Raw genomic sequence first — 13,866 nt, forward strand, 5'->3', positions numbered from 1 at the left:
CGGGGCTTGCAGACTAGCAGAAGGGCCTAAGGGGGACGTTGCAACGGGAGAGTCTGTTGTAGCCCCCCTTGGACGGTTACGTCGGCAGACCAGTCGTGATGGATTGGCAGGGCTCCGTGTCGGCAGTAAAAAGGTCCAGGCCAATTGGCAAAATAGTTATTGTAGCCCAAGAAATTGGCTGATGGACCTCTTCAGTTAACAGTCCGATATGCTCTAGATAGCTAGCGGGCTGCGGCTAGCAGATGGGCCTTTAGGGGAAGTCGCGACGGAGGACATGTAGTCTACACGCCATAGAAATACAATGGAATTTACACAGAATACAACAATTCCCAGAGTACATTTCACTTCCCAGGGTGTAATGCTCTGCCCAGGGCTGCCGGCTGGCTATTTGGCTACTGCTAGCAAGCACAGACAAACATGAAGCAGTCTACATACAGTATGTTTCTGTTAAGTTATGAGTGTATTTCACATTACTTTTGGGTTGTGTAATCATATTATAAACGCTAACATGTGACGCACGCCTATCAGACGAGCTAAATGCCTTTTATGCTAGCTTCGAGGCAAGCAACATTGAAGCATGCATGAGAGCACCAGCTGTTCCGGATGACTGTGTGATCACGCTCTCCGTAGCAAGACCTTATTAAACAGGTCAACATTCACAAAGCCATAGGGGCCAGACGGATTACCAGGACGTGGTCTCAAAGCATGTGCGAACCAACTGGCAAGTGTCTTCACTGACATTTTCAACCTCTCCCTGACTGAGTCTGCAATACCAACATGTTTCAAAACAGACCACCATAGTCCCTGTGCACAAGAAAGCGAAGGTCGCCTGCCTAAATGATAATGGAATTTATATGTTTAAAGTAATGACTAAAGTATTCCACCCTGAAACCATATATATTGTGTATGAAATGTGTTGGAGTCATAATTCAATAGGCCATTGTGTTACTATTTCTCAATATGAGCTGGGTATAGTTGAGGCATTCAAGGCCAACTGAACTGGCTAGGCTTGCAGAAGATAATGAGAAACTATGTCTTAGTATTGTGGAAAAATACAGCCCACCTAAAGAGAGGTGGAGTTTCTACTGATGTGAGTTTGTGTGTGTGTGTGTGTGTGTGTGTGTGTGTGTGATAAAAACTCTCTGATATAAAGTATTGATCTAATGCAGACTGGGACTTTGTCTAGTTCCTCTATTAACCAGGGCCTTTGGTCAATTGGTCAAAGCTATAGTGATTATTATCATCAATGGGATTGACAATTCTCGTGACACTAAATGACAAGCACAACGTAGCAGTCGCGTCGGTAGCCGTGAAGGGCTTTGAAAAGGTCGTGGCTCACAAACTCCAGCATGCTGGAAACTCCAGACTCCAATTCGCATACAACAAATCTACAAGGTGACGCAAGTCTCAATCGCCTCTCCACACTGGCCCCTTTCCCCCACCTGAACAAACAGGAACACTTATGTGAGAACGCTGTTCATTGACTACAGCTCAGCGTTCAACACCAAATCAAATGTATTTATATAGCCCTTCGTACATCAGCTGATATCTCAAAGTGCTGTACAGAAACTCAGCCTAAAACCCCAAACAGCAAGCAATGCAGGTGTAGAAGCACAGTGGTGCCCACAAAGCTCATCACTAAGCTAAGGACCCTGGGACTAAACACCTGTTATGTAATTGTTATGTGTTACTTTTTGATTTTATTTCATTATTTTCACTTCCGTTTATTTAGTATATATTTTCTTAACTCTATTGCATTATTATTATTACTACTGCATTATTGGTTAAGGGCTTGTAAGTAAGCATTTAACAGTAAGGTACCTGTTGTATTCAGCATTTAACAGTAAGGTCTACTACACCTGTTGTATTCAGCATTTAACAGTAAGGTCTACTACACCTGTTGTATTCAGCATTTAACAGTAAGGTCTACTACACCTGTTGTATTCAGCATTTAACAGTAAGGTCTACTACACCTGTTGTATTCAGCATTTAACAGTAAGGTCTACTACACCTGTTGTATTCAGCATTTCTACTGTGAGGTCTACTACACCTGTTGTATTCAGCATTTCTACTGTGAGGTCTACTACACCTGTTGTATTCAGCATTTAACAGTAAGGTCTACTACACCTGTTGTATTCAGCATTTCACTGTAAGGTCTACTACACCTATTGTATTCAGTATTTCACTGTAAGGTCTACTACACCTGTTGTATTCAGCATTTCACTGTAAGGTCTACTACACCTGCTGTATTCAGCATTTCACGGTAAGGTACCTGTTGTAGTCAGCATTTCACGGTAAGGTACCTGTTGTAGTCAGCATTTCACGGTAAGGTACCTGTTGCATTCAGCATTTCACGGTAAGGTACCTGTTGTATTCAGCATTTCACAGTAAGGTTTGACTTGATGAATGTCGTACTGTATATCTGTTCATTGTCATTGTCACTCAAAAACAATTCTAATTTAGTAGAATAAACGACAACATTACAATGCAAATGTCGCGTGTGTGTGTGAAAATAGCTAAACCTTCGTTGTTTCGGTGGGCCGGACCCTCGTCTGCTCTGTAAGCAAAGTATTCCCCTGGGTTGGAGTCCGGAACCAGTTCTGTCAACTGGAGTTATGATGTTTTAGTTTGAAGAAGCTGTGGGAACTCTCTCTTCTAGCTTGCACAAGTAACCTGGCTATAGCTCACTACTGCCCCCTAGAGAACATTCAGACAAATTACTAGGCTCCGTCCTCTCATTCCTTATATGATATGAGATGCATTTGACAGAAGTACCGAAAGATGGCACCCTATACAGATGGCACCCTATACCTTATATAGATGGCACCCTATACAGATGGCACCCTATACAGATGGCACCCTATACAGATGGCACCCTATTCCCTATATAGATGGCACCCTATTCCCTATATAGATGGCACCCTATTCCCTATATAGATGGCACCCTATATAGATGGCACCCTATACCCATGGCACCCTATACCCTATATAGCACACTACTTTTGACCAGAGAGCCCTATATAGGGAATAGGGTGCCATTTTGAATGAATCCTAGGTATTCACTTCATTATTGATTGCCAACGGATTAACAGTGGTCCCTCATTAAACATGCAGAAGACTGAGTGAGTTATAAACGGCTGGTCTTCCTGACACATAGTCAGGGAACATCAGACTCTCCTGTCACGTTCACGTGTTCAACTGAGGAGCATGTCCCCACAGAGCGCTTGGTAACAAAAAGAGTAGTGCACTACTATATAGGGAATAAGGTAACCATTTGGGACAGAGGTCACCCTGAAGATGTCTTGAGGACAGGGGACTAATGGAGGAAGACCTGTCAGAGCAATATCATGAGGATGTCACCAACCAAATCAATCAAATGTATTTATAAAGCCCTTCTTATATCAGCTGTTATCTCAAAGTGCTGTACAGAAACCCAGCCTAAAACCCCCAAACAGCAAGCAATGCAGGTGTAGAAGCACGGTGGCTAGGAAAAACTCCCTAGAAAGGCCAAAACCTAGGAAGAAACCTAGAGAGGAACCAGGCTATGAGGGGTGGCCAGTCCTCTTCTGGCTGTGCCAGGTGGAGATTATAAACCCAGAGAGGAACCAGGCTATGAGGGGTGGCCAGTCCTCTTCTGGCTGTGCCAGGTGGAGATTATAAACCTAGAGAGGAACCAGGCTATGAGGGGTGGAGATTATAAACCTATAGAGGAACCAGGCTATGAGGGGTGGCCAGTCCTCTTCTGGCTGTGCCAGGTGGAGATTATAAACCTAGAGAGGAACCAGGCTATGAGGGGTGGAGATTATAAACCTAGAGAGGAACCAGGCTATGAGGGGTGGACCAGTCCTCTTCTGGCTGTGCCGGGTGGAGATTATAACAGAACCAAGATGCTCAAGTCGTTCTCATATTCACACCACCATGAAGACTTCCTGAAACACAGCTACTGACAGAGGCAGCAGAGGACATGGCCTGGGTCATGTGATCAATCATCAAACCTCATTTATGTCCCTCAGGAAGTATTATATAGTATAGTATATATATATCACATCCGTTTCTGACTTTTTACACATTTTGTTAAGGTACCCTCTTGATTTTAAAATAGATAAAAATGTCGATTTTTGTTGTTGTTGTCGTCATTGGCCTTCCAACAATAACCCTTAATGTCAAAGATGAATGATGTTTTCTACACATTTTGCTGCAAAACTATATTTTTTATATTTGAGATTCTTCAAAGTAGCAACCCTTTGGCAGCTTTGCACACTCTTGGCATTCTCTCAACCAGCTTCATGAGGTAGTCACCTGGAATGCATTTCAATTAACAGGTGTGCCTTGTTAAAAGTTCATTTGTGCACTTTCTTTCCTTCTTAAAGTGTTTGAGCCAATCAGTTGTGTTGTGACAAGGTAGGAGTGATATACAGAAGATAGCCCTATTTGGTAACAGACCAAGTCCATATTAGGGCAAGAACAGCTCAAATACGCAAAGAGAAATGACAGTCCATCATTACTTTCAGACATGAAGTTCAGTCAATCTGGAAAATGTCAACAACTTTGAAAGTTTCTTCAAGTGCAGTCGCATAAACCTTCAAACTCTATGATGAAACTGGCTCTCATGAGGACCGCCCAGAGTTACCTCTGCTGCAGAGGATGAGTTCATTAGAGTTACCTGCACCTCAGATTGCAGCCCAAATAAATGCTTCACAGAGTTCCAGTAACAGCCACATCTCAACATCAACTGTTCAGAGGAGACTGTGTGAAATCAGGCCTTCATGGTCTAAATGCTGCAACAACAACAAAACAACTATTTTGTGGGTTCCCGAGTGGCACGGTGGTCTAAACCACTGCATCGCCGAAGCGCCGGTGATGCCGCGCAGACATTAAACCCCCACCTACGCCGGGGCGCAGAGAATTTTGGGAAGTCCCGGTTCACCGGACACCCCCAGTCCCCTTCGGTAGCGGCCTATTTTGTGGGTTCCCGAGTGGCACGGTGGTCTAAATGCTGCAACAACAACAAAACAACTATTTTGTGGGTTCCCGAGTGGCACGGTGGTCTAAACCACTGCATCTCGGTGGTTTGATCTTGGGCTTTGTCACAACAGGCCGTTGGTCGGGAATCCCATGGGGCTGCGCACAATTGGCCCAGCGCTGTCCGGGTTAGGCCGGCATTGTAAAATTAGAATTTGTTCTTAACTGACTAGTTAAACATTTTTTTTTTAAAGGACACCAATAATAAGAAGAGACTTGCTTGGGGCAAGAAACACGAGAAATGGACATTAGACCGGTGGAAATCTGTCCTTCGGTCTGATGAGTTCAAATTTGAGATATCTTGGTTCCAACCTCCGTATCTTTGTGTGATGCAGAGTAGGTGAATGGATGATCTCTGCATGTGTGATTTCCACCGTGAAGCATGGAGGAGGAGGTGTGATGGTGTGGGGGTGCTTCGCTGGTGACACAGTCTGTGTCACTTCACCAGCATGGCTACCACCTCATTCTGAAGTGATACGCCATCCCATCTGGTTTGCATTTTGTGGGACTATCATTTGTTTTTCAAAGAGGACAATGACCCAACACACCTCCATGCTGTGTAAGGGCTATTTGACCAAGAAGGAGAGTGATGGAGTGCTGCATCAGATGACCTGGCCTCCACAATCACCCGACCTCAACCCAACTGAGAAGGTTTGGGATGAGTTGGACCACATAGTGAAGGAAAAGCAGCCAACAAGTGCTCAGCATATGTAGGAACTCCTTCAAGACTGTTGGAAAATAATTCCAGGTGAAGCTGGTTGAGAGAATGTCAAGCGTGTGCAAAGCTACTTTGAAGAATCTCAAATCTAAAATATACTTTTGATTTGTTGAACACTTTTTCTCTCGTTACATGATTCCATAAGTGCTATTTCATAGTTTTGATGTCTTCACTATTATTCTAAAATGTAGAAAATAGTAAAAAATAAAGAAAAACCTTTGAATGAGTAGGTGTGTCCAAACTTTCGACTGCTACTGTATCTTTTTTTAAACTTTCTTCGGGCCTTGCGGTCCGTATTGACCTGGCTCCGGTCCGCCAGTAGAGTATGTCGGGACTGGGGGGGGTTTAGGGTAAAAGGAGCCGTAAATGAACCTAAAGCACCGGCAACATCCTAGAGGAGAACCTGGCTCAGTCTGCTTTCTAACAGACAACTGGTGAGATGAATTCACCTTCCAATAACCTAAAACACAGACAACACCCTAGAGGAGAACCTGTCTCAGTCAACACCCTAGAGGAGAACCTGTCTCAGTCAACACCCTAGAGGAGAACCTGTCTCAGTCAACACCCTAGAGGAGAACCTGTCTCAGTCAACACCCTAGAGGAGAACCTGTCTCAGTCAACACCCTAGAGGAGAACCTGGCTCAGTCAACACCCTAGAGGAGAACCTGGCTCAGTCTGCTTTCTAACAGACACTGGTGAGACGAATTCACCTTCCTAAAACACAGGCAACGTCCTAGAGGAGAACCTGGCTCAGTCTGCTTTCTAACAGACACTGCTGAGATGAATTCACCTTCAACATCCTAGAGGAGAACCTGTCTCAGTCTGCTTTCCAACAGACACTGGTGAGATGAATTCCCCTTCCAATAACCTAAAACACAGGCAACATCCTAGAGGAGAACCTGGCTCAGTCTGCTTTCCAACAGACACTGGTGAGATGAATTCACCTTCCTAAAACACAGACAACACCCTAGAGGAGAACTTGGCTCAGTCTGCTTTCCAACAGACACTGGTGAGATGAATTCACCTTCCTAAAACACAGGCAACACCCTAGAGGAGAACCTGTCTCAGTCTGCTTTCTAACAGACAACTGGTGAGATGAATTCACCTTCCAATAACCTAAAACACAAAGCCAAATATACACAGGAGTTGGGAGATGAATAGATAGAATCACATCTGTAAAACACACCGTGGCCAAACTGCATGTGACCTTCACTGGGTAAAAAAAGAGAGAGAGAGAGATAAGGGGAATCTGCTCCTGTGTGTTCTGAAAATCAGACTAGATCTTGGCTATAGAGAGAGACAGTGGAAATCATGTAATGTATTGTTGTACATTACACTGGAGTGATCCATCTTCCAAATCTGACAGAAATATTTTATGAGGATCATTGACACAAAAAAAACACACAAACACAATTAAATACATTTTAAATCTGACTTTGTAACAACAAAATGTGGAAAGGGGTAAAAAGGGGGTGTGAATACTTTCAGAAGGCACTTTTAGGTGACATTACACTTTTATTTAACCTTCAGTTAAGATAAATTCTTATTTTCAATGACGGCCTAGGAACAGTGGGTTAACTGGTCTAGGAACAGTGGGTTAACTGGTCTAGGAACAGTGGGTTAACTGGTCTAGGAACAGTGGGTTAACTGGTCTAGGAACAGTGGGTTAACTGGTCTAGGAACAGTGGGTTAACTGGTCTAGGAACAGTGGGTTAACTGCCTGTTCAGGGGGCAGAACGACAGATTTGTACCTTGTCAGCTCGAGGGTTTGAACTTGCAACCTTCCGGTTACTAGTCCAACGCTATAACCACTAGGCTACCCTGCCGCCTCTACACTCTAACCACTAGGATACCCTGCCGCCTCTACACTCTAAACACTAGGCTACCCTGCCACCCCTACACTCTAAACACTAGGCTACCCTGCCACCCCTACACTCTAACCACTAGGCTACCCTGCCACCTCTACACTCTAACCTGCCTCCTCTACACTCTAACCACTAGGCTACCCTGCCTCCTCTACACTCTAACCACTAGGCTACCCTGCCGTCTCTACACTCTAACCACTAGGCTACCCTGCCTCCTCTACACTCTAACCACTAGGCTACCCTGCCGCCTCTACACTCTAACCACTAGGCTACCCTGCCGCCTCTACACTCTAACCACTAGGCTACCCTGCCGCCTCTACACTCTAACCACTAGGCTACCCTGCCGCCTCTACACTCTAACCACTAGGCTACCCTGCCTCCTCTACACTCTAACCACTAGGCTACCCTGCCTCCTCTACACTCTAACCACTAGGCTACCCTGCCGCCTCTACACTCTAACCACTAGGCTACCCTGCCTCCTCTACACTAACCACTAGACTACCTGCCACCTCTACACTCTAACCACTAGGCTACCCTGCCGCCTCTACACTCTAACCACTAGGCTACCCTACCTCCTCTACACTCTAACCACTAGGCTACCCTGCCTCCTCTACACTCTAACCACTAGGCTACCCTGCCTCCTCTACACTCTAACCACTAGGCTACCCTGCCACCTCTACACTCTAACCACTAGACTACCTGCCACCTCTACACTCTAACCACTAGGCTACCCTACCTCCTCTACACTCTAACCACTAGGCTACCCTGCCTCCTCTATACTCTAACCACTAGGCTACCCTGCCACCTCTACACTCTAACCACTAGGCTACCCTGCCACCTCTACACTCTAACCACTAGGCTACCCTGCCGCCTCTACACTCTAACCACTAGGCTACCTGCCGCCTCTACACTCTAACCACTAAGCTACCCTGCCTCCTCTATACTCTAACCACTAGGCTACCCTGCCGCCTCTACACTCTAACCACTAGGCTACCCTGCCTCCTCTATACTCTAACCACTAGGCTACCTGCCGCCCCAGGGCTGAGAAACCCTGTCAAAAAACAGTTCAGTCTAAAAGTTGTTTTTTTTGTACCAATGAAAGCTTGAGCATATTACTAAACCCTGATCCCATTTAGAGAGGACATCATCTGGACACGTCACTCTCTGTTCTCATCATTAAAACACCCACACACATTTATTACAAACAAACAACATGAATGTTTCTGTTCTCCGTCTACAGCGGTTGTGTCCAGCTCCTGTCAGCGCCGGGTTAGATCTGTCGTCCCTGTTGTCACCCAACATAGAAAATCAACTACCATCATGTGCAAAAGGTGTTTTATCTTCTCACTACTAGCCTCGAAGACTATCACCTAGCAGCACCTTAACAGCAGAGACAGGAGTATCACTACCACCTAGCAGCACCTTAACAGCAGAGACAGGAGTATCACTACCACCTAGCAGCACCTTAACAGCAGAGACAGGAGTATCACTACCACCTAGCAGCACCTTAACAACAGAGACAGGAGTATCACTACCACCTAGCAGCACCTTAACAGCAGAGACAGTAGCATCACTACCACCTAGCAGCACCTTAACAGCAGAGACAGGAGTATCACTACCACCTAGCAGCACCTTAACAGCAGAGACAGTAGCATCACTACCACCTAGCAGCACTACCACCTAGCAGCACCTTAACAGCAGAGACAGGAGTATCACTACCACCTAGCAGCACCTTAACAGCAGAGACAGGAGTATCACTACCACCTAGCAGCACTACCACCTAGCAGCACCTTAACAGCAGAGACAGGAGTATCACTACCACCTAGCAGCACCTTAACAACAGAGACAGGAGTATCACTACCACCTAGCAGCACCTTAACAACAGAGACAGGAGTATCACTACCACCTAGCAGCACCTTAACAGCAGAGACAGGAGTATCACTATCACCTAGCAGCACCTTAACAGCAGAGACAGGAGTATCACTACCACCTAGCAGCACCTTAACAGCAGAGACAGGAGTATCACTACCACCTAGCAGCACCTTAACAGCAGAGACAGTAGCATCACTACCACCTAGCAGCACCTTAACAGCAGAGACAGTAGCATCACTACCACCTAGCAGCACCTTAACAACAGAGACAGGAGTATCACTACCACCTAGCAGCACCTTAACAGCAGAGACAGGAGTATCACTACCACCTAGCAGCACCTTAACAGCAGAGACAGTAGTATCATTACCACCTAGCAGCACTACCACCTAGCAGCACCTTAACAGCAAAGACAGTAGTATCGTGTCAGGGTGGATATGTGAGGTGTGTGTCAGCTATATAACTTTAGTTTCCATCCAATCTCCACTTACTGTAGGTGAGCATGGCTCACACCTTAGCAGCCTTGTCAGGTGTGTGTGTGTGTGTGTCAGACGGATGACTTACCGTAGATGAGCACGACAGACTCCTCGATGGCGTGCTGGTAACTGAACTGAGAGTCCAGCAGGGCCCGGCTGACAAATGATCCATAATAGGTTGACTGGTACCAGCCCACATGAAGATGGTCAATGTTGACATGACGAAGAGACCGCATCATCTCCATCTGATACTGGACTAGAGGGGGAGAGGGGGAGGAGAGAGAGAGGGGGGGGGGGAGAGGGGGAGGAGAGAGAGAGGGGAGAGAGAGGGTGGGGGGGAGGAGAGAGGGTGGGGGGGGAGAGAGGGTGGGGGGAGAAGGAGAGGTGGGGAGAGGGGGAGGAGAGAGGGTGGGGGAGGGGGAGGAGAGAGGGTGGGGGGGAGAAGGAGAGAGGGAGGAGAGAGGGTGGGGGAGGAGAGAGGGTGGGGGAGGAGAGAAGGAGAGGTAGAGAGAGAGAGGGAAGGAAGGAAGGAGGAGAGAGGACAGGCAGAGGGAGGAGGAGACTTTTACTTTTTCCATTCATCAGGTAGGTTATAAATACATGACAGCAGACTGAATCAACCATCTCCCTCTCTGCTGGGGAATCAACCATCTCCCTCTCTGCTGGGGAATCAGCCATATTCCTCCCCTGGCCTCCCACTGACAGACAGAATAGAGTAGAGGAAGACCGGAGACAGACAGCACCGGGAGGTTAACGAGGACAGACAGCACATTTACACATCACTCCGAGTGTGACTGTTTGTGTGTGTGTGTACCATCCCAGTCAATCACAGGACGCAGTCAGAGTCAGACACACACCAGTCTGGCTATTAAGTAACAGAGAGAGAGAGAGAGAGAGATGGAGAGAAATTGATTCATCCGTGCACCCTAACATCAGGCTGTGTACACTAACATCAGGCTGTGTACCCTAACATCAGGCTGTACACCCTAACATCAGGCTGTGCACCCTAACATCAGGCTGTGTACACGAACATCAGGTTGTGTACCCTAAGTGTACCCTAACATCAGGCTGTGTACCCTAACATCAGGCTGTGTACCCTAACATCAGGCTGTGTACCCTAAAATCAGGCTGTGTACACTAACATCAAGCTGTGTACCCTAACATCAGGCTGTGTACCCTAACATCAGGCTGTGTACCCTAACATCAGGCTGTGTACCCTAACATCAGGCTGTGTACCCTAACATCAGGCTGTGCACCCTAACATCAGGATGTGTACACTAACATCAGGTTGTGTACCCTAAGTGTACTCTAACATCAGGCTGTGTACCCTAACATCAGGCTGTGTACCCTAACATCAGGCTGTGTACCCTAACATCAGGCTGTGTACCCTAACATCAGGCTGTGTACCCTAACATCAGGCTGTGTACCCTAACATCAGGCTGTGTACCCTAACATCAGGCTGTGTACCCTAACATCAGGATGTGTACGCTAACATCAGGATGTGTACGCTAACATCAGGATGTGTACGCTAACATCAGGCTGTGTACGCTAACATCAGGCTGTGCACGCTAACATCAGGCTGTGCACGCTAACATCAGGCTGTGCACGCTAACATCAGGCTGTGCACGCTAACATCAGGTTGTGCACGCTAACATCAGGTTGTGTACGCTAACATCAGGCTGTGTACGCTAACATCAGGCTGTGTACACTAACATCAGGCTGTGTACACTAACATCAGGCTGTGTACACTAGTGAAACACAGTCTACAGTCTTTTATAAACATTGTTCAGGCAGACTCGTACTTCTGGACTCAAACACTCTTTCAGAACAAATAAACATGTTTCTAAACTAACTGTCGCTATCCTCTCCAATGCATCTTAATGTAGATTTCTCTCACGTTTGGTAAGTAGGTCACAATTTCTGCTGAACACACGAGAACGAAACAAGTGGAAGAGAATCGGTGAGAGAAAAATCCAAGTATGAAGTGAGTCACATATCAACGAGACACACGTCCCAAATCGTCCCCTATTCCGTCCACAGGGCTAGTGTTAACAGTAGTGTACGAGACTCGTCCCCTATTCCGTCCACAGGGCTAGTGTTAACAGTAGTGTACGAGAGACGTTCCAAATCGTCCCCTATTCCGTCCACGGGGCTAGTGTTAACAGTAGTGTACGAGAGACATTCCAAATCGTCCCCTATTCCGTCCACAGGGCTAGTGTTAACAGTAGTGTACGAGACACGTTCCAAATCGTCCCCTATTCCGTCCACAGGGCTAGTGTTAACAGTAGTGTACGAGACACGTTCCAAATCGTCCCCTATTCCGTCCACAGGGCTAGTGTTAACAGTAGTGTACGAGACACGTTCCAAATCGTCCCCTATTCCGTCCACAGGGCTAGTGTTAACAGTAGTGTACGAGACACGTTCCAAATCGTCCCCTATTCCGTCCACAGGGCTAGTGTTAACAGTAGTGTACGAGACACGTTCCAAGTCGTCCCCTATTCCGTCCACAGGGCTAGTGTTAACAGTAGTGTACGAGACACGTTCCAAATCGTCCCCTATTCCGTCCACAGGGCTAGTGTTAACAGTAGTGTACGAGACACGTTCCAAGTCGTCCCCTATTCAGCCCACAGGGCTAGTGTTAACAGTAGTGTACGAGACTCGTCCCCTATTCCGTCCACAGGGCTAGTGTTAACAGTAGTGTACGAGACACGTTCCAAATCGTCCCCTATTCCGTCCACGGGGCTAGTGTTAACAGTAGTGTACTATATAGGGAATAGGGTGCAGGTCAAGGACCGTCACTCTAGCTGAAGCTCAGAGTCCGGTCGGTTTCCAGGTGCTGTCTGTTTCCCGGCTTGAAATGATCCTCGTACTGCACATCTCTGAACCACAACACACACACACACTCCAATCCAACCAGAGATATAATACTGTGGTCTAGAAGCTTCCTTATCCCAGAGAAAAGCCAATTCTATTATATAAATCACGGAGACAATGTGACCCAGCCACATTCACCTCTCCTCTCCTAGCACACGTCCCCAAAACAACACCCTATTCCCTATATAGTGCACTACTTTAGACCAGGGCCCTATTCCCTATATAGTATACTACTTTAGACCAGAGCCCTATTCCCTATATAGTGCACTACTTTAGACCAGGGCCCTATTCCCTATATAGTGCACTACTTTAGACCAGGGCCCTATTCCCTATATAGTGCACTACTTTAGACCAGGGCCCTATTCCCTACATAGTGCACGACTTTAGACCAGGGCCCTATTCCCTACATAGTGCACTACTTTAGACCAGGGCCCTATTCCCTATATAGAGCACTACTTTAGACCAGGGCCCTATTCCCTACGTAGTGCACTACTTTAGACCAGGGCCCTATTCCCTATATAGTGCACTACTTTAGACCAGGGCCCTATTCCCTATATAGTGCACTACTTTAGACCAGAGCACTATTCCCTATATAGTGCACAACTATAGACCAGGGCCCTATTCCCTATATAGTGCACTACTTTAGACCAGGGCTATATAGTGCACTATTCGCTATATAGTGCACTACTTCCCTATATAGAGCACTACTATAGACCAGGGCCCTATTCCCTATATAGAGCACTACTTTAGACCAGGGCCCTATTCCCTACGTAGTGCACTACTTAGACCAGGGCCCTATTCCCTATATAGTGCACTACTATAGACCAGGGCCCTATTCCCTATATAGTGCACTACTATAGACCAGGGCCCTATGGAACCCTATATAGTACACTACTATAGACCAGGGCCCTATTCCCTATATAGTGCACTACTATAGACCAGGGCCCTATGGAACCCTATATAGTACACTACTATAGACCAGGGCCCTATTCCCTATATAGTGCACTACTATAGACCAGGGCCCTATGGAACCCTATATAGT

General features: G+C 46.6%; 1 protein-coding gene across 1 annotated transcript in view; it reads right to left on the reverse strand.

Annotated features, from left to right (window-relative positions):
- Positions 1-13,866, reverse strand: part of LOC139405207 (eukaryotic translation initiation factor 3 subunit H) — a 102,416-nt gene that overhangs the window by 39,711 nt on the left and 48,839 nt on the right. The window contains exon 3 of the mRNA XM_071147636.1: positions 10,039-10,206. Within this exon, the coding sequence (XP_071003737.1) occupies positions 10,039-10,206 (168 nt within the window). The remainder of the gene's footprint in view (positions 1-10,038; positions 10,207-13,866) is intronic.

The sequence above is a fragment of the Oncorhynchus clarkii genome, unplaced genomic scaffold (genome assembly GCF_045791955.1).
Source record: "Oncorhynchus clarkii lewisi isolate Uvic-CL-2024 unplaced genomic scaffold, UVic_Ocla_1.0 unplaced_contig_6320_pilon_pilon, whole genome shotgun sequence".
NCBI classification, from domain to species: Eukaryota; Metazoa; Chordata; class Actinopteri; order Salmoniformes; family Salmonidae; genus Oncorhynchus; species Oncorhynchus clarkii.